Below are 26,073 nucleotides of genomic sequence, written 5' to 3'. Positions count from 1 at the left end.
AAAATGTAAACACTCCAAACCTCTCCCTGGAGTCCTCTAATTCACTCATAGGTAAAGGAACAAAGAAAGTACACTGTGACACTGCTAGACTCTGGGAAAACTGTAGTGATAAAGACCCACCAAGCTGTCTTCTCACGGAACATATAGTCTGAGAGGGGAGTGAAGACAGATGATAAACAAGTAAATAAATGAATGAATAAGAGAGTTTTAGCCAGAAGTGTCATAAAGACAATGTGATGAAAGAGGACAACGTGTTAGGGTATGCTCAGCCATGCCTCTCAGAAAAACAAAACAAAACAAAACAAAACAAAACAAAACAAAAACCCACATATTAGAGCGGAGTCCTGAGTCATTAACAGGAGCCGGAAATGTGAAGATCTGTGAAAATCTTTACACAGGTACAAAGTCCTGAGGCCAAGAAAATTTTGTGTATTCCAGAAAAGAGAAAAGGCAGGGGCTTCTGGGGATCACAAAAAGGGGGGGGGAGTGGCAGTAGATGGGCTCGACAGTGTGCAGAAGCCAAATCCACGGGGCCCTCCAGTCCTTGTGACCAGGTCATATCAGAAGCCATGAGAGGATTTGAAAGTAGAGAAATGATGTGATGTAATTTATACCTTAATATTTAATTTTGGAGTTGTGATGATAATGGATTGTACAGGGCAAGCTTCAGTCTTGTGAGATAGTAGGGGACTATGCTGTAGCCCAGACAGAGGTGACAGTAGCTTAGATTATAGTGCCATCAGTCGAGACAGAAAGAAGCAGATGAACTTGTGGTGCTGTCTAGATGTACAGCTGATAGGTTGGCAGTGGAGCATAGTAAAACAGAGAATCCTGGTCGACTTTCAGATTTCTGGCTTACTGAAACAGGTAAATGGTGGACCCTTATGCTGAACTGTATTAGACTAGGATTCAAACATATCAGGGGGTATATAGCCCTGATATCAAAATGTCTATTTTGAATATGTTGAATTTGTGATACCATTATAGTCATAATGCAGGGGGTCCTATATCACATTACCCCTGTTTAAAATTAGGCCTCCCAAAAGTACTTGAAATGTAATCATCCCTCCTCTCTTTTCTTTTTTTGGAACACTGTTTGGTAAATATTGCATTAAATTATGCAATTTCTTCTATAATATGTAGCTCAGTTAAGAACACCTTCTTAGGCTTTTTCCATTTCTCTTCATTTCCATCATAAGCATTTGCAGTACATTTTTTTGTAGTGTTATTTTTCAATTTAGAAACTCCAATTGCCTATTATTTTATGAGCTATCCTACAAAGGTGACTAAGAATAGAGAATAATAAGGCTGTGTTTTGAAGCTGGGAGAGTGCTGAGAGATCAGCCTGTCTTACCATCATGCAGTGTGCTTCCTTATACAACAATGTCACCCTGGGGACAGTTAAAGTTTCGCTTCAGCAATGTGATACATTACTAGATTTTCTGGACCCAGAATAATTAAAATTGCAAAGTCTAAATTGCTAGATTCCTGGGGTTTACTTTGTTATATGAACTTCCTCCTGCCATATATAGAGAGTTGCTATTGTGTTCACCTGGAAGAAAATCCTGTTTCCCACATACAGAGGCCAAATTAAATTCTGCGATACATTTTAATGAAAATACCGTGTTTCACTATATTTTCACATCCTTACCAATAACTGCTGACAATTACAATAGGTTGGAGAACAATAACCACAAGATAAAGTCATGACTATTTTGGATAATAAAACTATCATTTTGGCAACTGTTTGGGGTTGATTATTGCTGATTAATGAAGCTATCTATATTCGGGGAGAAGAATTCTACCTTGTGGTATAAGATTTAGTAATGGTAAATTTGGAAAACTCCAATTTTTATTGAGTTGAGAGTTACCTAGGGAACTGGAAAGACCCCTGGAGTGTATAAGACTGAAATGTCACAAGCCAACCTCTTGCTTTGGGCATATGCTAGAGAGCATAAACTTGGTTCCCATTTGCTATTTTCAAATAAATCACAAAAAGGGAAAAAAATGAAGTATCATTTAAAAAATTAAAATTAAAAATAGAAGCAAGTTATCATGGTAAGGTCAACAAGAATAAACAAATAGTTGGGAAGTAAGTTAAGAGAAAGTTTACACGAGAAAAAAAATTAAATAACAAAAGAAGGCAAGCCAGGATTAATAAAGACACAATTTTTAACAGTCTCATAAGCTAATACTGAAAGATCACTAGAGTAATGCTAAAAATTTGAAATGACACAAAATGAATACAACAGCCATACAACAGACTAGAAGGTTAAGAAGACAAAAATGTAAATTAATTAAAAAACAGGTTAATGAGATAGCATTTGAACTACAAATTATAACATTCTCATGCAGAGACAACCAGGGACTTTTGAACCAAGGTCAGACAAATGTTTAGCATCTTCTCACTGATTGCCCTCACTGAAAGGATTCCCTGCAGAGGGACTGTGGGCAGATGACCCTCTCATAGATTCATAGATGCTGAGGAATCAAACTTTAGGTCAACAGGATACTGAAGCCTCTTGCTCTAGATAACACACATACTTGGGTCTAGCTGTGTTCCTGAGGACTTATCCTTGGGTGATTCTTTCATTCTTCTTACGGTTTGCAAAAGACTATGAATATATCTGAAAAATACAACCTGACAGGATCTCTCTGGGAGGTTCTGGATTCACAGGAATGCATTTCTTAAATGCAGGACTGACCAACCAGTGTGACACAGCCCAGCCCCACAGACTGGCTTGAGCCCTTATTCTCCCTAGTACAAACCAGGCAGAAGTAATCTGTATGGGCCAAGGTCAGGTCACCCCAAAATATGCCACTTTGGTATGTTGATTATTTTAAATAAAAGTTACTTAAAAAAAGAATACTATGCCCCTCCCCTTGTCTCCAGAAAGCATAAAGTAAATCTCCCATGTGAGAGGTATCCTCTCTATACTAGGAGGTAAAGAGACATTCCTTACTACCAGAAATAGGGAGTTTAGAGCCTAGAAGGCTGGATAAATAATTCTTTGTTACTTTTTTCTAATTTACTACCCCAGCCCAAATTCTATTTAGAATTCCTTATTGACTAAAGCTCCCAAACTTAAATTTTCTTTGTCCTGTCAATTCCTCACAGATTTATTGTCTCTGTCTAAGAAGTATAGAAACTTCCTGCCTTGGTCATTTCTTTAGGACTCGATTTCATTATTGGGCCTCTGTGTACATGTAATAAAACTTTGAGTTTTTAATTCTTAAACCAGCTGGAAAACCTTGGAGGGTAGAAGGGAAAATGTAAAGTCCTCCTCTATAAATCTCTTTGAATCTATGATTAAGGCTGTCCATAAGAAACAAAAACTATTATAATGTTCTGAATTTATTTCACCCATTTCTTCTAAATCCTTTACTTTTAAAGTAATATTATCATAAAAATCATGATAAATATCCTCCACTTTATATTGTTTTATACTTTTCAAGATTCTGTCACCTAATTTTAATCATTTAACAATCCTCTAATATAGCAGAATAATGAATGCTGGCTCCATTTTACAAATGAGAAAATTGAGAGACAGAGAAGATGAATACATTGCTTAAGTAAATACTTGTAATTAAAGATTGGGACTGAATCTTAATCCATGTCTTATGAATTCCAGACCACTGTGGTTGCCACTGAATCATTTAATTCATACATACTTATATATATTTCAGCCTATAAATGAAAACTAATTTGTCAATAATTCTTTCATTTCTTTTAGTCTTCAATCTATCACTCAATTATTATCCCCATTCTCTTTATTATTTGCACTTTACTATACAAATTATATCAGAATGAGAATTGTCACAACTGAAACAAAGAAGACCAGACTTGACATCTTCAACTACTGACAGAGGGAAATATTTTAACTATTACTCCAAAGTAACATAGTATAAAGAAAATCACTATTAACCTCGAGGCTTTGGACTAAGAATTTAAGATTTTATTTTTCCATAAAAAACTTAACTTTGGAGAAGGTTCTAATTTTATTTTGGGTACACACATCTATATAATTTTAGTGGAGAGCCTACCTAAGAAAGGTGAACATTCCATCAAGTCTAACACTTATCTTTCTCCATTTGAATAATAATAAAAAATCAAAAACATTAAAAACAGAAGCATGTAAAGTGATTAAATCACACTAGAGGAGGAATCACCATCAAGGTGATATCCAGGAACTGGTCTGACACTTATAGCTAGACTCAGTGCTGTTAGCAGCTTTCTTGGTGCTCATAGCAAGTCTGTGAATCTAAAACCAGTACAAAGAACATTAACAGTAGACAAGGTCATTCTGAGACTGTGATAAAGTGAGATAAAATGAAACATGGTCACAGTACAACCCACAAAGTTCTAGACATTCTCTTCTCTCAGCTAATATGAATGACTACCACTTCTTCACCAATTACAGCAAGTTTTCCCTCCTCCTGGATTATTTATTAAGGTACCTAATAATAGAATTCTCCCCCATTCCTGACAGTTTTAAATACAGAGCAAAGTCCCACTTCCTAAAACCTTCCTTGAAATCATCCCAAACAAGCCCAAACTCTTAGTAAGTCTTTCTAACTCTTCCTGAGATGTCCACAGTTCCCTATATTAATTTTTCCTTAGTACCAAGAGTAACAAATTAAACTTGTTCAAGTACAAGTGTCATACAAATGGACTGTGACTATATATAGGGCACTGACAGAATAATAACTGATACTTGTACACCATCTGCTGTCTACCAAGTTGGTTCCTTTACAGCATCACACAAGGTCCTCTCACAGTCTTGTGAAGTGGGTATACTATTGTTCCTGTCTTACAGAAGAAGAGACTAATGATCGGGGGAGTAACACAGATATTAAAAGGTGATACCTAAATTTAAATATGTGTTCTCTTGTGAAAGTCCAAGTTCCACTACACTACATCTATGTATTATTAAATAGACCCAGAAGATGCCATATAATTTTTAGGGGGGGATGAGAACTAAAAATTTGGATATGTCTATATCAAGAAAATCCATTCAATAGAAATGTATTAGATATGGCTGGTACAAAGTTGCACAAAGAGATAAATAGGCAATGAAAACAAATTTCCTTGTATACACTAATTAGTACTATACTGAATTTGATGCTCAATTAGGGATTGCAATGAAAATTCAGAGAAAAGAAAAAAAAAAACATGGGTTAGATTGCCAGAAGTTCTAAGTTTTATGAGATAAGAAAAATAGACCAAAATACAGACATACACATACATACACACACCCTTCCATAGATGACATTTAATTATTAGAATAGATGAGAAAAGGAGGGAAAAGGGGTCACATTATTTTATAGCCAATGAATGAGTCATAGTGAATCCCTTTTGTTGCTCTATGCCTCTTGCCCACCTCCCTCCACCACCAGTATCTGTTCTTAGACATGATACACAAATTAGTAACTGATAACTCACACTAGGATATATCATATCTACCTTTTCCTTTCTTTCTTCTCTCCCTATATGAATTCCAGGTAGACAGCTTTCCCTCACCTCAAAAGAAGTGAGAGAAAGGTGGACATTGACTAAGGAAAGTACCTGGTGAAAATAGGATATCATCTCCTTTGACGCTGATATAAAAAATTTGCAAAGTAAAACATAATTCATTATTTGATGTGATCAACACACATCATAGTATCCACTTCATTATAGTGGTTATATGTATTTCTTAAAAACATGATGCTGGAATGCTGATATGACATGATCCAAAACTAAAATATCACTGCCCATTATCCTACGACACATGGTCAGATCTTGGAAAGGTGGTGAGTGGAGACCCAATTTGTTGTTTCAATTGTTTCTTCTGTTCTCTTCTGGTCTTCACCTGACGATTGGCCTAGCCAAGGGGAACCAAGGGTCGGTCTTGGCTCACTTTCTTCATTACTGATACACGACCTATCACAGCCTTATACCTTAAGATGGTGTCTCTAGGATCTCAGGTTGGATGGCTACTAGAAATATAGTTTGAAATCACTGAGTTCTCAAATTATCACCTTTCATTGAGGTTGAGTATTTATATGTGTTTTTCAGAACTGCATTCAACTTTCAAATGCTTATGTCTGTATCCTCTGAAGAGATTGCAAATTTCTTGAGATTCTTCTTCTCAGTAGTGTCTTGCATCTTGTTGACACATGATGATGCTTTTATATATAATGAAGGCACCTGAGTTTAGCTACAAGACAGTTCTAAGGAGAATTCCAAATTTTTGCACCAAATAAATCCTACATATTTCAAAGACATAATGTCAAAATGTTCAGTAAAGTATAAAATCTTTTTTTAAATAATAGCCATTAGAATTCCCTTTGAAACAGTAGGGAAACTGGGATACAACATGGTATGAGTTTTACATCTTTTAAGATATAACTAAGTTTAAGAATGGAAATAATAGGAATCAGAAACAACACATAATAAATTTATTAAGTACCCAATATGGATCCATAATGCTCACGTATAAGAGAATATGAGCTAGGCCAGATTTACAAATAACACAAACATACCTTCCAAAATTTAAAGACCTTCACAAAAGAAAGACCTAATTTTAATGGCACTAAAGTGATTCCAATGACAGAGTGATGCTGCTAAAACACAACTAGCTTGAAAACACTTGTTTACTACTCAGTGATGAAGCAACAACTGTATCAACTTAGAATAATATGAGTTTTCTTATCTGAATTCTCACAACTTAGCATCCCTATCTACTGACCCCCAAACATTTTACTCCTAGAAAAGCTCATGGAAAGTAGACTACAAGAAACATAGTTAATAACATTTTAACTGATCAGTGTCTTTTTTCTTTATACCTCTGGGATTAGCTGAGGTAAAAGATGTAATAAAAACTAATACATTAAAAAAGAATCTATAGTTAACTATTAATTTTCATTTCCCCACATTACCTATTTTTTCACATTCCATGGACAAATAACAATGAACTATAATTGACTTTCTGTAAATGTCATAGCTTAGCAGTTAAATACCTAAAATTTGTATAAGCTGGCCCAAATCTTCAGGAAAAAAACAGTACATAAATATATTTGTATGTGTCCATATGCTTGTCTGTATGTTTATAGAGACACAGAAATAACAGAACATAACATTTCATAAGTATTTTTTCTGAGGGTGATTTGCAGATAAGGAATCATAATTTTGACTCCCCGATATTCATAATTACATGAATATTGAATTATATAAGTTATATTAATTCACAGAATTCATAAAATTCTAGGAGTAAATATAACGACTATATCTTTAAATGTATATTGTGATATAGGAATCTAGACGTCTTCTCTGAAGTCAAAGGGAACAAGTAAGCTTGTTAAATGACTTGCATATCTATATTTTGGGTGGCTTTTCATAGTTCAAGATGTTTTAGATACTTAAAATTTCCAGAGGAACTAAATCATTGCTTCATGACATAGGATAATACCTTGGGGAACTGAAAGTACAAATGGGACTGAATGTGAGATAGATAATATGTTTGGAGCACACTAACGGGATCCTAGCTATGTTGCTCACATGCTGAATGGCCCAATGAAGAAGTCTCCCAAAGAAAAGATGAATATTTATATTGGTCTTTGCCTTTCTTCTTAGCCTTTGCCATTTGCTACTCATGTCTAGCTCTGTAAGATATGCCTTGGCTAGTCCTGGGAGATCCTATCATTTCTTTGTGTGTATTTTCTGTCATAAGTTGCAAGCTCCTTGAACTGAAGACCAGTCTTTTTTTATTTTGTAGTTACATAACAGATAATAAATATATAACAGAATTATAAAGACTTCTCTCTGTAATAATGGGTGAAATTATCAAATTCAGGTAAAATAGCATTGGAATATTTTAAACTAAAGAAAAATTTAAGATAAGAAATATACTGTATGAACAGACTATGTAGTCTTCATAATCACATGAAGCTATATGTCATTTATGAGCTAACCATCTTATGCATCTAGCAGTGAATCTATAAAGTCTGATTTCCTAGCAAGTATCTATCATTTCTATACATATCAGTGGTGCGCCCCTACTCCTTAATTGAATGAGTGTGAGACAATAACATCAGAAGGAATGCCTCTAAAACAGTCTCTCCAGTTATAGTATCAAGGCAATAGCCAATCTCAAGTCTTTGGGACTCCTTATAATTTTCCCAGGGGGGAAACCAAGTACAGATAAAATCTTAGTGGAAAAAATTAATATACATATCTATAGAAACCTAATAAAAGTGAGCTTTGGTACTCGGTCGAGGAAATACTATAAACCATTGCATATGATAGAATCAAGGAAAGTACCCAGTTTTAAGCAAGAGACGGTAACCAAAGGACACATTTTCCAATGTGACTGAATAAAGGTTGTACTTTTAATATTTCACATGTATACCAGGGCCCATATACAAAATACACAAATACAAAGTTCACTAAATGCAGAATACGCTCACCTGGGCACAGAGCAATATTACAAGGCTTATGATGTGTTTCAGGTCCTTCACATGGCCTTCCTCCATACTGAGGAGGTGTGCACGACCTTGTTCTTGTTCTTTGGCCTCGACCACATGTAAATGAACATAAACTCCATGGTGACCACTCCTCCCAAACTCCATGTACTGTAATAAAGCAAAGAAGCTTCAACAACAAAAGCAAAGAGATAAAGTCATAATGATTTTTTTCTTAATTATTAAGAAAAAAATCATCTAATAGACAAGTATGAAAATATTTTAAAAGTTCAGCTGAGTTAACATTCTTATTTGCCAAAATAAATGCAAAGGGTAATTCAAAAATTCATTAAAAAATTCAAAATTGTATGCATTTTTCTGTACTTGAACAGTTATTTATGTCATAAACTTTAAATATTTTCTTTTTTAATGGAAATGCACCTCTCTCCTTCATGGTAGAACAGTCATGAATTATTTTTAAATAAATGTAATATAAACTTATAAGGTAGTATAGAAAACTAAATTTCTTATAACAGATATGATCTTCTAGAGTTAAGTTTGCATTTAAATATGTAAGGGCCAACTTAATTCTTCCAACAATTATAAAATTTCAGTATTAATGACCTTGATGGTGTCAAAAAATGAAAATATGAGAAATTAATGGTACATATTTTAAATAGCTTTTAACATCACATTTAGAAAATACAAGTATCTAATACAAGTACCAATACTTCAACTATGCCATTACAATGAATTCAAACTAATCATAAATATTAACATAATTTGTGCTCCTCCATAATAGCCACTGTGAACAAATATTGACGCCTTTTGCATAAAGTCCATTAGAGTTCAAAGTTTAGATCCTTTCTTTGCCACAGTCAAATAACCAATCTCCTCTCAATTTTTAATGTTTGGGATAGTAAGGAATAGTTAGGTAATATAAATAAACACTCTGTGGATAATACAAATAAAAAGAAGCTGGGCAAAATGTGCTCTTTGGTTCAAAAGCTCCTGTCTTGAGGTTGGTCCTACCATGCTCTTAGAAATTCATGAGCATAGATGTTTGGTATGACACCCACTAGAATAAGGAAGGGGAATAGAAATTTATAATGGATGATAAAAAGATGTTCACTTTCTTCTCAACATTGGTAGGGGTAAGCAGAATCCATATAAAGTGTCAGAGGTGTTATGTGAGTAAATATAGCATATCTAGAATCTTTTGCATGTATATGTTAACCAAGTTGTTACTTTAAAAACACATATATGATACTTTAATTATGAGGCACCCATTCTCTTCTATCTATGCTATTGAATTGCCCTAACTGGTTGTGAAAATATATTCAAACATTGAAGCACCCAAATTTGAGTAATACTCTCTGAAAAATTCTTCAAGTTTCTGTGAAAGTTGCTGGAAAACTTTCTCATTTAAGTTTGGAAAACCAAAGCTACTATGTATCCATTGGTATAAGAATAAATAATGAGTTTGTATTTAACTCCAAGAAAAAAATACACATATCCATATATTTATATATAGGTATATATGATCAATGATAGCAAAATATTTTTTAAATATTGCATACAAATGTATTTTGCCATATAAAACATATATCTTTAATTAATTTTTGCATTTATTTTTAATTACCAATATTTCACCATTTAAAAACAACCTTCTCTTCCTCTATTGTCTATATAGTGTTAAAAGACTATATTGTATTCATATTGGTAGTTCTGTTAATTTTCTCCTCAATCAAATCATACTTCTCTGTATTCATTGAACGAACCCTGAAAAAAAAAAGCTGCTAAATTGGCAGATTTTTCTCTATTAATCTCAAAGAAATGTTAATTAATTTTGATTAAATCATAAAGCTGGAATCCTTTGAAAACTATGTCACTCCCTACTTTTTAACACTCTTTATTGTCCCATGGTGAAATTTCATGACTCCTTCATCATTTTAAAAAATCAAAAAATATTTTTTTTCATTTGAAGGGGAAACAAAATTATTAATAATTTTAGATATTATTGAATTAGGAAATTATAACAGATATATTATGATTTTATAGATGCTATTTATAAAATTTATGTTAAAGAATAAAGATATTTTCATTTTAGTGGCAAATTGTTATATAGATTCTTTTACCTTTCAGTAAAGAATGAAAATCTGTAAAGAATCTAGTCCATTTGAAAAATGTGCCTCATAAAACCAAGAAAATTAAGTCAAATTAATCCATTTTTAGAGTTTTCTTCTTTACTTAGACATTAGCTATATTATCACATGCCTATGCTGTATCATCTAAAGATGAAATGAGGAATATACCATATACAAATTATATTACTACTAGATTTTGAAATAAGTGTACGAATTACCTTATAATTTACATTGGGATGTATAATAAAACTCCTTTTTTTTCTTAAGAAATATATAGATGTGGATACTGTGACATTTACAAAAAAACAAAATAATCAGAACCATTCCTTAGCCCAAATAAACTTCTAAAGGATTAGAAAACATAGAGAGTAGACCAAGTGGTTCTCAACCAGAGGCAATTTTGCCCCCCAGAGGACATTTGGCAATGTCCAGAGAAATTTTTGATTGTCACAGCTCAGGGCAAGGAGGGATGCTACTGGCATCCAAGAATGCTCAGGACAGCCTCCCACAACAAAGATTTATCCATGTCAAAATGTCAATAGTACCGAGGCTGAGAAACCCTGGAAGAGATCATAAAACTATAAGTCAGAAACCAGGACAGTGAATTCACAATTCAATGTAGCTCTCTACTTTCTCAATTTACTATCTGTTTACCTACATCATTTTCTGCTCTAAGTAAAAAGAATTTCTGAAGAGACTATAATGTCAAAGCAACAATTTGCAAAAAGCTGGATGTCTTAGGATCCATATTAGAAGTAACACATTATCATGTAATTTAATTAAGAAAACCCTTTTGAAATTAGAATAATATGTGTGAAAGGCAACTAATTTATAACACTATTGATTAGGCTTCAGTAGTGCAAATAAATATGAGCTCAAATTCTATCATTAAATATATTTTATGGAAAGTGGCTTTGACATTCATTTCATCCTTGTGTCATTTTCATTAATTAAATGCCAAACACACTTGAATATCCACAGTGTGACAACTGGGTTATTGCTTTCTGAGCTAATTTTCTTCTTGGAAATTTAAAGCATTATTTTAGAAAGATATTTACACTGGTTATGTGCTATTTAAGTTTTTAAATTTACTTTTGGTTACTGTTTTCAAGATATATTATGTAAAAAAAGGTACATATTTAACAGCATGGCAAGTGACTGAACAAAATATTTAACACAAAATATTTCATAACAAATACAGTAACCATCTAAAAGATATTCCAATTTCCTATAGTGAAATACTTATTCTACATTTTTAAAATAATGAAGTTGCTAAATTATTGTTCAGTTTTAGAAAATTAAAAAGAAATCAACAAAACTCTCCATTCTCTTAAATTTGACATCTGAACTAAAACAATGGTTACAAGATACATTATTTCTTATCATCAGTCCTATTTAACCAAATTTAGAAAGACAAACCTATAGTATATGAAGGTGAAGAGGGGAACTAATAATTAGTATGTATTTCTTCAGTAGGAATAATGGTAGGAGGTAAGAAATTGAGGAAAAACATTATAATCAGAATATTATTCAGTGTTCTATAAACATCAGATACAGAGTGAAAGGAAGAGCACTCTGATCCCACTACAGATGCTCTCCTTGCCCAGCAAAGGAATTAATCAGCAGTGTCTGGCAGAAGGATGGAGGTTTCCATATGTCAACCATATGAATTGCATAATGAGTGGCTGGAGAGTAAGCACTGAATGGAGAATTGTGGAGAACACTTTAGCACCCTCTCAGACTTCCACTCGGGCATCCATTTGCCATTAGACTCCATCCTTGCATACTGAAGGGAACTTCACTTTTCCAAGGGATGCTGACAAGACAAATGTATATATCAAGCACAGCTTAATTCTCTATTGACAATTTTCTCATTGCTTAGGAAAGGAAACTTGATCCTAGAACCCTTAACATAAATACTGTAAGTAGGGGTGGGCTTTAAGTGTGAGACAATATACTCTACCCACACCCAGCTGAAAATCCACAAACATTTACTCATGAGGTCATTTTATGTATAAAATTTAGAAATTTTGTAATTCCTAAAACCTCCAGCTCTTGGAGGTTTTCCTTCTCTTGACTAACAGACCTAGAGTCTTTGCTCACTAGCTCGTTTTTGTCATTTTCTGTCATTGACATCCCCTTCTGTGACCTCCGTAAGCATTTTTCCCTCTGAATTTTCTTTTCACTTGATGTTCCTTCTCATCTAGTTTAATTCCCACTGACTCTCATTGATTTCTCTTGTTTTCAGTGGGAGTTATTGCTGTTTCCTGCTAATTCAGTCTTCTCTTCCTCATAGTTCTCTGCCCTGTTTAGCTTTAACTTCGACCTTCATCTGCTGCTTTGAATCTCCTAATTTCATTATAGAGGATTTCCCAACTCAGTGTGCCCTCTCCTCCACATTCTGCCCACCACTTCTTTTCCCTTTTGTTTCTTCCAGATTGTCTTTCCTTTTATTGTGATAAAAAAATACATAACAGAAAATTTATCATCCAAACTATTTTTAAGTGTACGATTCAGTGCTGTTAAATATACCCCCATTGTTGTAAAACAGATCTTCAGAACTTACTCAGTTTGCAAATCAAAACCCTATACCCATTAAACAATAACTCCTCCAGACTGTCTTTTAATGGGTTGCCCTTGCTTATTCAGCTGGGAAATTAGGATTATCTCTGCCATTCCCCCATGCCACCCACTCTCTACTCTTGCCTTTAGCAACTGCAAAATCAGCCATCTCTGGAAACGGAATTCATCAGAAAATTTTTACAGCTGAACAGCTGCTGCAGAACCAGTCCCTTTCTTTATGCCCACCCCCTTTGGGGGCCTATGGAAAGGCTGTGAATGCAAGTCTAGGGTCAACTGCAGTGGCTGATGGTTTTATCACCCCTCCACCAAATACTTGAGCAAAAATATAAACCTGGAGATTCACAGTATCATGTGCTTTGGACTTCTTGAAAGAAAGCCCAAATTCCTTTTAGTACTTATTTTTAGATGAAAGCCAGTAATTTGAGAAGGCAAAATGCCTGTGATATGCATGTAGGCCTCAAATGAGAACAAAATGTTGACATAACACGGAAAATCTCACCCTACGTGGGTAAGCTACCATGCTGTGCACCATTTAGCATTAAAGATTTTTTCCTCCATTAATGACTTTAAAGTTTACAATGCAGTGGATGGCTCTGATGAGGACAACCAACTGAGTGAAAGAAATGAGCAGGAATTCCTTTGGTCAGGGGAACTATGTTCTCTGATAGGGTCAGACAAGTGATAGGAAAACAATTGCCAGCTTTAAAGACTGTATTAACCACTGCCTTTAGTAATGGGTACACATCACATTTCCAGTGTGCCTGTAAGTCACACTTTCCTCAAACATTCAATTGGACATTTTGACCACCTAAAATAAGGAAAGATATTGTAATCTTAAAATATTATTAGAAGCAGATAGATAAATTTCAAGCTTCTAGCTGCAGTGGGTAGGGGAGTCACTTATGCAATTTTCTGACTGCTCTGAAAGCAGAAATAATCACTTATATAACAAAATTTCACAGTTGAATAAGAATTAAACTTATCCACTCTAATTAAAATGTCTATACCCAGTTCATATGAAAATAACAAATCTTTCCAAATGCGTAGCATGACACAATTCAATAACATCCACAGTTGTAGTTGCTGCTAACACTACCTGGACAGAGGGCAGTGTTATTGCAAACCCTTGATTCTCTTAATGGGCCGCTGCAGTGTGTCCCGTAAGGTGATACACAAGTTCTGGTTCGCACCTGCGACCCTTGACCACAAGTAACTGAGCATGTGCTCCACTGGGACCACTCTTCCACACCAGATTCACCTGTGTGCAAGACAACAAATAAACATGAAATACCGTTTTGAATATTCATTCACTAAGCATCATACCAAACTGATAACTATGACATGAAAGAATAATTTAAATGTAAAAATATGACACTACATCAAAAGGTACAAGAAAACATTTCAGAGCAAAATAAATTTAAAGAGAGATACATATTACACTGATGCAAGGTCCAAGTTTGCTATTACGTTTTTAGCAAAGCTACTCTTCACAAAGACACTCTGCCGTGGACACTATGAAGGGACCAGTCAGCATTTTACAACAAGAATGGTTGCTGAAGCAATTCTCTTCAGGCCAATCTAAAGCTTTGTACTTTGGATGGGAGAGGGAGCAAAATGTATTGCTAAACTTACTCTGGCTTTGGTGAGCAGCAATATATTGATGTATTCTTACCTAATCTTTTATTGCATAGTCTTTCTAATGCTGGATGAGGTGGGGCCCTGGGAGTCTGGGCGTATCTAATTTTTATTGTGTTAAACACTGACACTTATTTATAATTTATTCCCAGTGCTACTCTTACTTTTTTCATCCTGTGACAGCTATTTATCTTGTGATAATTTGTTTAAAAGCCTTCTGCTTGCAATTTTCCTCATGATCTAGAGTAGAAGACTGAGTTTTACTCAAAATGAAGGAAAATTTCTCTGGGATTTCTATTAATTTATTCAACATAAGGCCCTAAAAAGCCAAGGAGTGTCCGAATTAATTACTTTTCTTAGAGTAAGCATCACACTAAAATTATGTCTAGTTTCCATTATTATCTAAAGTCATGTCCCAAAGGACTTAAAGTCAAGAATTTCTAAGTCCATCACAGTGGGCTTTTGATTCTATTCTGATATCATGTTCAGGATAGATTCTTAATACTGATTTGAAAACTTGTAGTTGCTTTTCCCCAAATACGAAATTGGGGCATTTACCTGCTAGTGGGAACTATTTAATTATTTAGTTGTGGGAAAGGTTTATGGTTGAAGTGTTTCTGAACACTTTGTATCACTGATTACATAAACAAAGGAACAATTTATACTTTATAAGTTCTGTTTAGAATTTGCCTTTGGAATATAATGAAAAAATAGAATATGATAATCTATTTGTCCATCTTTATTATTTTTTTTGGAGGGTTAGTAAATGATTTAGAAATTACTTGCAGTGCTACTCAAGACAGCGGGTCCATAGACTGGTACTTCAGGACAGAAGGAGGCTGAACCAGAATGTAACTCAACTTGCTGATCTCTTCACTGAGAATTTCTTTTTTTCCAAACAAACAAACAAAAAAGTCAGCTGAAATTAAACGTGTGTTTGATAATGTAGTTGAATTTACATCCTGGTATATGCTTCTTATTTCCACAGAGGCCCATAAAAACTAGTTCGCAGATAAACACAGGTCCACCAACCACACTTTGGGTAGCACTATTATGAAGATTTGTTCTTACATTGATCTGCATTATGCACCCAGAGGCATAGATCTTAATGCATTTATGACTAGATATATATAATAAGGGCACAGACAGTGGTTAACTGGGATGACATATTACATTAAATAGGATTTATTTTTGGTGTTGGATCAGTGTTTGTCCTGAAAATACTCTATAGATTAATTACCCTTGATTATTTTAGTCTTTTTTGCCATCACCAGTTCATATTGTAACTACTTCTTAAAAATGTTATTGGATGACCATTTGAATAATATTTAAAGACATGCCTCATAATATTCTCTTTTACATTAAAGAATAGTCTGAAGATAAAAAATCATTATTCTAGACCCCAACAATATGGCAATAGTTAAAAAATATCCACACATATATGTATATACGAACATATATTTTTAGCAATGAAACTTTTTAATGTAAAGTTAGGAAAAACATAATGCGAAGCTTTTTCTTTTGATAATTCAGTATGTGTTGTGATGACAGTAAGTGAAGTATAAATATTATGGTTGTATGTTATTAATTAAAAGCTAGGAAACCTTGAACAGTGAATTCTATAAATAAAATGATAAAGGTTATGAATAAAATTAGTTATGTTTTTCCACAAAAGCAGTCCTTCTCTTACCCTTGCACTGTTATTATGGCATTAAAAATGTTTTTTATTAAATTGAACAATGAATCAGGATCAAGATCTACTTTTAAATGTATTTCTGTACAAATATTTAAAAATCGAGGTTCCTTCTGAATGTATACTATAATGATGTTGAACAGGCTAAGCAGTGATGTGTAGATCATAAGAAATTGATAATCAGTGCTAAGAACTGGCCTTCTTCACTCACTCAAATTGATGATTCATTTTGTTGGTCGAAAACAAAATAAATAAATGAATAAAGTCTATATTGGCTTTCAAATTATGAATCAAATTTTGCCACTCAATTACCAGCCTACCTACCAAAATGACCTCATTATATCTCAAATGGCATAGTTTCAAGTGACATTTCCACTAAATAGATATGATTTCCATGCTGCCACTTCTTTACTACAAAAAGTGTGAAGCCTGTTCTAATGAGGCATATTAGATCCCTGTAAGAAATAGCTCATATACTTAAAAGAAAGGTATGCGTATATATACACTTTTAAACTCAATGACATTAAAATAGTAAAGTATAATACAAAGTATACTATTTTTAATATGTGTATCTTTGGAGATAGCACAAACTAATCTGGTTCCTTGCAGCAGAGAAGGCACATTAAACACCATGTAGAACGCTTCAGTATCTAAGGCACTATTAAGGCTCTTTATCCTGACACAAAATATAAAAGGGGACTGGAAAAGCACTGTAATTAAAGTCAGAAGGTCTGTTTGATGGAAAGCTACTGAATATTAGCTCTGTGACCTTGAGAAAGTCACTTTATTTCTCTGAACCTCTCAATAAAATGAGTAATACATCTACCTCAAAATGTATTTGTGAGGTTTAAATGAGATAATGTATAAGAGTGCATTTCAAATTATAAACAAAATATTAATATAAAATTTTCTAGTATGTTAAAATCATACTAGAAACATTTTTAATGTTATACTTCTCTTTTAGATAACATGCTATAATATATATTTCTAATATACGTTATCTCCGCCACTGGAATACAGGACCACTTTTCTAAACATGTTTATAAGATCATTGGATGACTATGATGTTAAAAAGCATCAGTAAGTAAAATTAAATTGTCATAAGCTATCTTATTGGAATTTAATTTAGATGTCTGTATTAAATATCTGTATCTTATCACTTCATTTCATTTCCCTTGAAATGAAATATATATTGCGATACACATAAATTGTGTCCTAGGCTATTTGAGCATTGTTCATTTATATTTAAACTAGTCTATCTCAATTATTGGACTGACCAAGACGATCAAATTATCTTGATCAGTAATGCTATTTTCCCAAATGTTACCCCTTTAAAAACGATTTCCATTCATGTTATTACTTTATAGAAAGCAAGCTTTTCAGATACAGGGTATACTGATCATACTGGTTGAAGAAGCCAGGTTATTCATTTTGAGAAAGAATTCTTAATTCTAAAGGCTTATAGGTTTTGCTTTGTTTTCTCTCATGACTAATATAAAATACATATTATATTGTCTTTCATCATTCAGTTTTACCTCTATTGCATTTTTCTTCATTCTCACATTAATGTTAGCAAATGTCTATGATTGTTTATATGTAACACAAATCTCCTGGTTTGAAAGACAAATAGAAAAGTTTTATAGAAAAAACTTAATTTTTGTGAGATTTGATTTTGTGACACTTGTATTTATTCAGACTAACTACCTTAACACCTAAAGGAAGTATAACTTAGAAAATATCTCAGGAAAATAAACAGCTCCTCTCTTAACTTTATAATTGCTTCATATCAAATTACATATTTTAAAAACCATTTAAAATAATGCAGTTTTCCAGTCTTCTATCAGTATTGTAGTAATTTCAATTTAAAGTATTATATGTGTATTTATATTTACCTATACTATTTCTGGTTTAAAATAAACCAATAAATATTTAAGAACAATCAATATTTTCAGAACTTTAATTTTGGAGTTCATTGCCTTTTCTGAATCATCGTTAACAATATAAGGAAATGGTTTTAATGCTCCTTGTGGATCTATTTAATAAGTGTTTCATCTACTTTACCAAATCATGTGTTAATATGTTTTAGATACGAAACAATGCTTGTAAAAGAACCAGTAAATGAAAACAGAATTTAGTAATTTCTGACTAAGTAAACATAATGTTCCTTGTGATTTGAATTTGTAAAAAAGGTTTTGGTCGAAAACTGAATTTTCTTGGTTGATGTCATAGGCAAATCCAAAAACTGAATTTATATAAAATGCCCCGGCCAAACTGCATAATATTTATGCATTAGCAAATTTTACTACAGTACAGGAAATTTAAAACTATGGCTCTCCATTTCACTTCCAAATGACCCCACTTTTAAGTAATTTCAGGAAGCCAATGACTGCGGCCTCTTTTGCAAAAACGAAGAAAGTCTCTAATTTTGCAGCAATGCCCTGGGTGAGATGGCATCTGAAGGAGGCTGAGTAGTTAGATCATGTTCTATGCCTCTATGTAAAGTCAAATATTCCCTAATCTCTGGTCAGTGGCTGAGACTATTTTGCTCCATGTAAGGGAGAAAAATACATTTAATAATTTGAAAATTTACCTGACCCTGGCAATGCACTTTCGGACCTGTACAAGCAAATAGTAAACATATGTCACCTTTTGTTAAATAAGAAGCTGCACCAAAAGCAATCCAGATAAGCAAGTTTTGTTCATTTCAGGATCTAGCTCAACGTGTATATTTAAAAAGCTAAAAATATGTCCTTAATGTAGAATTTATTGTAAACACTCTTCTTGTTCTGAAGAATTCTTTGACCTACTTGTAATAAGGTGTTAAACTCTCCAATTACTCACCAATTACCAAAGAGCACAATCCATTAAGAATATTTGCATTTTTAAGTTGTAGATTCAAATCTAGTGTTCAGAATATATATCTTAAGAAAATATAAACTAAAGGAAATATTCATTCTTCAGGAGAATTTCATCAAAATCAATGTCATGTCAAAAAGCTGATCGAGTACTTGAAACTTCTGTATTAATGGTAAAACAGATGATCCAGATCGGAATGAATAAAACTTTATAAAGACATAGATAAGATTGTTAGTTTGCAATTTCCTGAAATAAAAGTGACAGCTGAAAATGTTTATAACACATTTTAAATACATTTTCATCTAAGAATGTACTACATGCAATGTAAACAGAAGGAATTATAGCCCATTTATTATGATGAACCAACATATGAATGCATTTACTTGTGTATATGTATATATATATATGTTTTTCTTTTTTTTAGGGAGGCATTTGCAAAAAATCTAATGAGTTTAGAATTAAAAATTTTACAAACCGGAAAGTGATCTTTGTTGATATTTAATTATTTGGAGTATATTATGGCTTACTAATAAAGATTGTCAACTTTTTATTATTTAGCTTCTATAACAAAACCTTCTTTTCAAATAAAAAAAATCTGAAAAAAATTTTCTAATTTCCATACATTTTAATAATTAATATTTATATGAAGTATGGCATTTAAAAAATCCAACATCTTATTGTTAAATTAAATTTCATCATTTAAACTCCTATTTAAATTCTAATTCTGAAAAGTCCTATAACAATCAATTATTGATGAAATAACTTGTTGAGTTCTTTAAAAGTTTAATGGTACATTTAAGTAGTTAATTAACATAGGTAAATAATAACATGTAAATCTTAAATGTCCCATACTAAAAGCAAAATAAATCTTACACATACTTTTGTGCACTTTTCAACTCACAGCTACTTCATTTATGGACTTTAACTGGTGACAAAAAAAAAAAATGGCTCAAAAAAATATCAGCTCCAAAAACTGACAAATGTGCAGCAAAAGATTATGAAAACATGCAGTGGTTTCATTAAATTAACAACAATAAATAGAAAAATGTAACTAACGTATTACCAGTTTGTGCCATAAATTTAGCAGCATCAGCTTGTTCCTGAGGGACCCTTTTTTCATGAACAGATCGAGGTCGCTGACTTTTAATTGTATGATCTCCCATCATTCCAAATTCTAAAGACAGAATAAAGGTATATGAAAGCTTGTGTGTAGACATTTCTCACAAATTACATTACTGTCTCATGCAATATGTTCCTACACATACCTAGAAGTTACTGATTAAATTTACAATTCTAAATTTGCTAGGCTGATCTACTTGGAATATTTCTAAACTCAAGTAAAAAAAAATCTATAAACAAGAACAAGTTTTCAAGAAACAATGATAACAGTCAATAGAATGACACATCAGGTTTTAAGTCAGCTTAATTAACAAATAGTGTACTCTTTTCTGATCATGTTTTCAAGCAATACATCGGAAAAAATACAACCACAGTGTTAACTGTTGTTTTTCAGAGACAGAATCCTGACTGTATAACAGATGCTGCTTTGCTGAATAGTAATCACCCCACAAGTTTTTCAGCACTTTTCTTGAGGAATAAATAATCCTTAACCTAGCTTTCCTAAGGTAAGCATTCACTTAATATAGTGTTTTTCCAAAGATGAGGTTGGCCTTGGTGTCCTTAAAAGCTCATGGATATGTGGTGGTTGAAGTAATTCTCATTCTCTCCTGCCCTGTCCCAAATAGTTGTTCATCCCTTTTCTAACCACATGAAGACAGTGTTTTTTCTTTTAAAAGTTATGTTTAGGGGCGCCTGGGTGGCGCAGTCGGTTAAGCGTCCGACTTCAGCCAGGTCACGATCTCGCGGTCTGTGAGTTCGAGCCCCGCGTCGGGCTCTGGGCTGATGGCTCAGAGCCTGGAGCCTGTTTCCGATTCTGTGTCTCCCTCTCTCTCTGCCCTTCCCCCGTTCATGCTCTGTCTCTCTCTGTCCCAAAAATAAATAAATGTTGAAAAAAAAATTAAAAAAATAAAGTTATGTTTAAAAGAAATGGATGACTCCAGGTTTCTGTGATTTAATCCTTTAATCCTTTAATGTTGTACCTCCTAGGAAAAGCAAAAAAAAAAAAAAAAAAAAAAAAAAAAAAAAAAAAAAAAAAAAAAAAAATCTGGCCCTAAGTCAGTGACAATGGGGATAGAAAAAATAAGTTGAACAAAAGATAGACTCCATAATATATTTTTGAAAAATTCATATGCTTGGAATTCTGCAAGAGTTCCATGCTTCTAGTACAGTTACTGTAAAATAATTTTAATGAAACAAATGCCTAATTTATGGAAGAGTTGTTGATTCTGGCTTAGAGAAGTGTGTAGGGGAAGGGGATTCCTGAAGGGTGAGGGGCAGGCAATCATGGTGTTTCTGTTACATTAAGACAATTGTTGGGCCCTTAAGACCAGAACTTTAATACATGACAAAGATGATTGAGTATAATATGTTCTAATGATAGTGCCAGAACCAATGTCAAAATTTGGGAATGTTTAATTTTACCTTCTCCTATCAATCTTTAATCTTCTGCTAAAATATTACAACTCACTTTGTATAATTGAACACTGTATTGTGTAAGCACTAATTCTATTAACTTTTTAAATTTTATGGGAAGAGAAAAGACTAGCACATGTTTTTGTCCATCCCGGCAAATCCCCACATAATTATTAAAGTATGGCACTTGACAGATTAATTTGTCAGAAATTCTTTCCCGATATTCTACCCAAGAGTACATCCCATAAGAAATCTGAGAAATCTAAATGTGTGTTTGTTTTTGTCAGTTTAGATAAAATCCAAGGCAGGAAATGGAAATTTTCATAAAATGTCAGTTGGCTTAATCTTGTAAAATCCATCATTATTTTCCATTGCTGCCAACATCCTCTCATTGCATTCATTTATGCAGGATGTGCTGCCTCAGCTATGTTTCATTATGCTAATAAGACATGTCTAATCACATGTCATTTAATGATTTGGGAAACTGACTACTTAGAAAGTTTGTATCTGGACTCTTATGTACTACCCAGTATTTTAAAATATTATATGTAATTGAAAATTTTCTGAGTCTGAAACAGCAAAGGAAATTCAGTAGTAATTTTTATTAACAGTATATTTTACCTTCTGTGTGTGTGTGTGTGTGTGTGTGTGTGTGTCTACACTTAGAACATTTAAGTCAGAGTTTATGTATGCATAAATAAGCTGCAGGCTCTAATTGTCACACTAAGGTAGTTTTGGCACTGGGCAAAGGATAGAAAAGAAATTTTTCATAACTACAGCTTCTTTTTTTTTTTAAACTTTTTTTCAACATTTTTTATTTATTTTTGGGACAGAGAGAGACAGAGCATGAATGGGCGAGGGGCAGAGAGAGAGGGAGACACAGAATCGGAAACAGGCTCCAGGCTCTGAGCCATCAGCCCAGAGCCTGACGCGGGGCTCGAACTCACGGACCGCGAGATCGTGACCTGGCTGAAGTCGGACGCTTAACCGACTGAGCCACCCAGGCGCCCCCAACTTCTTTTTTTTAAACAACTTCTGTTAGTAAGTAACTTTATTACCTGTTCTAGTAGAAGAAATTCTTCAACTCAGTGGCAGCATTAAAAGAGCCTACATTCTATTTTCTGAGAAAAAAATAGTTTATGTGTTACAGGGACTATAATCTTGAAATCTGCAGTTCTGAGTGATGTTGGTGGACACTGCTGAAATGATTTTTAAAGTGTCATGTTAAATTTTTAATTCTTTCTGGACTTTGAACACAAGTACTCATCTTTAAAAAGAGGTGTTCGCATTTATGTGAACTATCTCATATTATTAGCTGGAATGTGAATTAAATATCTCAAACATGAGTATAACACAAATTAAATTTCAGTATTCTTCACTGTTGTCACTTTTGCTCAATTCTACTCATCATCAATAATCAATGTTGTGTGAGCATTAGTGCTGATACTTAACATTGGGATACTTAATAATGGACCACAGTATTTGAAAAGAAATTACTCAATCATCTATGAACGTGACTATATATTTTTCTGTAACTAAAAGTTTCAATTGAAATTTTTTATTATTTATGTCAATATAATTTATCTGAAAAATAACTTCTAAAAAGTGAAAACTAATTATGAGGGCTTGATATAACTAAATTCCCTATAAGATAGAAGACATACTCACAATTTATTTCTTTTACTCAGGTGGAAAAACAACACTATGGTGGTATTTTTTGAATGTTCTAGATCTCTTGTTTCAGACCTAAAAGAATCTGAATTTGTAAGTGAATCACTTAAACTATTATCTAACCAAGTGAATTTCTTTTGCCAATGTTTATGTGCCAAAGAAATCTTTATTTTAGGGTTGTTGTCAATGGTAAGATTTAACAACAAATGTTATGGGTCCATCCATATCTCACAAAGGGATATTTTCAAAACATTCGTGTTCTCTTTTGTGATGATTTTATCTTCTTCACTTCTAGCGAAAATAAAGGCCAGTTGGATCATTCAAACTTAGAAAAAAATTAGGCTATTAATTTTGCTATTATTTTCTTATGTGGTGAATGTGGGTTGAGGTAAACCTTTATCATATTAGGCTCTCTGAATAATAAAAGTTCTTCATGGGTTATTGATTTATACTCATATGATTCTGAGTTGGCAAAGATAACATACTACATTAGTTACACAAGGAAAATAGCATAACCAAATAAAAAGATGATTTGCTTTGTATAAGCGATGGAAAGCAAGTTATGAAATCAAATGAAGTAATGTACAGCATAATATTGTGTATGTATATATGGTACATGGTTTATGAAAAACAGGGTTATTTCCTATATCTTTATATTGATGGTATCAATGAAGTGGTAGGTAAATAACTGTATGCATGTATAAAACTCAAATGACTGGAGATGACTTTCATATTTAGGCACATTTTCTCATACAATCTTTCAATGTGCTTCTTGATAAAAAGCAGGAGTGTCTGAAAGTAAGATATACTCAAAGCCACATGAAAGAACAGTTTTGAAAATTCGTTAAGAATACTTTTATGTCTTCTCTTTTCCCATCCAGAAATATATAAGTAGATCATGAAGAAGCAAATAGATTTGAAAACTGCCTCTTGATAGTCAGTTGTCAGTTGTGAAGTTTTTTTCCTGGAAATCAAGGATTATAACAATGTGAAGTTGAAGTCATCAAGAAGTGAAAACACACACCATTTGCTATTTTATCATGTGTTTGTCAGTGTGCAGGCAAGCAGAGAGTTAGATTAGCTGATAAGTTATCACTGCAATCTATTTCGCAATATAAATAGTAACTTCACTTGCTAGCTAACTTTTCTTAGAATTTCTACAGAAACCACCCTAGCCCAGGCCATCGCTGCTTCTCAACAAACTCTCAAAGTTATCTCTTACTTACATTCTATGATCAAACTGCACCATTTTTTTGCCATGGAAATCATCAAACCACTGCATCATTTCTATCATCTTCCTCCATATGAAATATCTGTTCTTCTGTCCATGCCTGAGGTAAAACCCTTCACCAAGACCAACTCCAAAGCTACCTCCATGAACTATTTCTTAATCAACTAATAAGTGGCCTCTGTCTTTTAAACTTACTTCTATTTTATTTTGTATCAATAATGGACTTTCATCTTATTTTTCATATTGAATTCTTCCTACTAGATTATAAACCTGTGAGAAGGAAAAATGATTTATGAGTTTTAAAATAACCTCCTGATTTACACATAGCTGGGGTTCATTATTTATCTTATAAATGCATTTCATATGAAGAGTTGTGTCTTTAAAATGCAAGTTTCTAGATGTCTGGAATCCTTTATTTAACCTGCTTGGTGAACAGTCCGATGGGAAAAAAGTAAAATTCTTCATGAAGTACTTGAAAATTAGTTATGTATGATCATGAAGTTCAGTATTTCTTTTGTCAGCAAGGAATATTATCCATAAATACATTCAGGTTCTTATTTAAATAATTGCAATGTTACTGTTTTAAAAAGAAACTTAAATCTCACTGACCTAAAACAAAACTTAATGCTTAAGAACAATGGTTAATTTTTATTAATAACCATTTTTTAATTACTTACGTGTTAGGCACTAAAGTTACAAAGGCAAGTTAAAAGTAGTCTCTAATATTCTGAAGCTCATAGCCCTAGGAAATCCACTAAACATGGTTCGAACCTTTCAAATATGTAAAATTATTTATTTTAATCAAAATAGTAAGCTCCACTCAAAACCCACTTATTAGATTAACTTCCTAAATAATATATCACTCTTAACTAGAATGACTTGCTAACATGTTTCAAAAGAGAAAATACATCTTTTAAGCCATGCAACTGGACATTTGAAGTGACATTTCATTTGTCATCATAACAAGTAAGGATATTAAATGTATAACTTGTTGGCAGAATAAAGATTCTATCATCTGACTGGATTATGGTGGTATAGACAAATTCTGTTAAGAAGGAACAGACATTTTCTGAAATAAGATAATTCTATTTAATGCATTCTTAGTTCATATGTTTTCAGAAACATATTATTAAATGTGTTCATTCATTTCCATACTTACTGGAAATAGAGTCGGTACAACTATTTTGCATGCACATTCTTTATGCATATTATAGCTGGGAGGTATTCAGATAGTGAAGAGCAGCTCAGATTATCAGTCATTAGGATATCATTCTGTTTTCTGA

General features: G+C 33.0%; 1 protein-coding gene across 3 annotated transcripts in view; it reads right to left on the bottom strand.

Annotated features, from left to right (window-relative positions):
• The window catches only part of ADGRB3 (adhesion G protein-coupled receptor B3), a 732,453-nt gene that overhangs the window by 413,774 nt on the left and 292,606 nt on the right, over positions 1-26,073 (bottom strand). For all 3 annotated transcript variants that reach the window (XM_043591727.1, XM_043591726.1, XM_043591728.1), the window contains 3 exons: positions 20,420-20,530; positions 14,269-14,430; positions 8,449-8,613 (listed from right to left, as the gene is read on the bottom strand). In XM_043591727.1, coding sequence (XP_043447662.1) covers positions 8,449-8,613; positions 14,269-14,430; positions 20,420-20,530 — 438 coding nt within the window. The remainder of the gene's footprint in view (positions 1-8,448; positions 8,614-14,268; positions 14,431-20,419; positions 20,531-26,073) is intronic.

This window comes from Prionailurus bengalensis, chromosome B2 (assembly GCF_016509475.1).
Source record: "Prionailurus bengalensis isolate Pbe53 chromosome B2, Fcat_Pben_1.1_paternal_pri, whole genome shotgun sequence".
NCBI classification, from domain to species: Eukaryota; Metazoa; Chordata; class Mammalia; order Carnivora; family Felidae; genus Prionailurus; species Prionailurus bengalensis.
The sequence above is the reverse complement of the archived record's forward strand: the minus strand, read 5'-3'. Positions and strand labels throughout refer to the sequence as shown.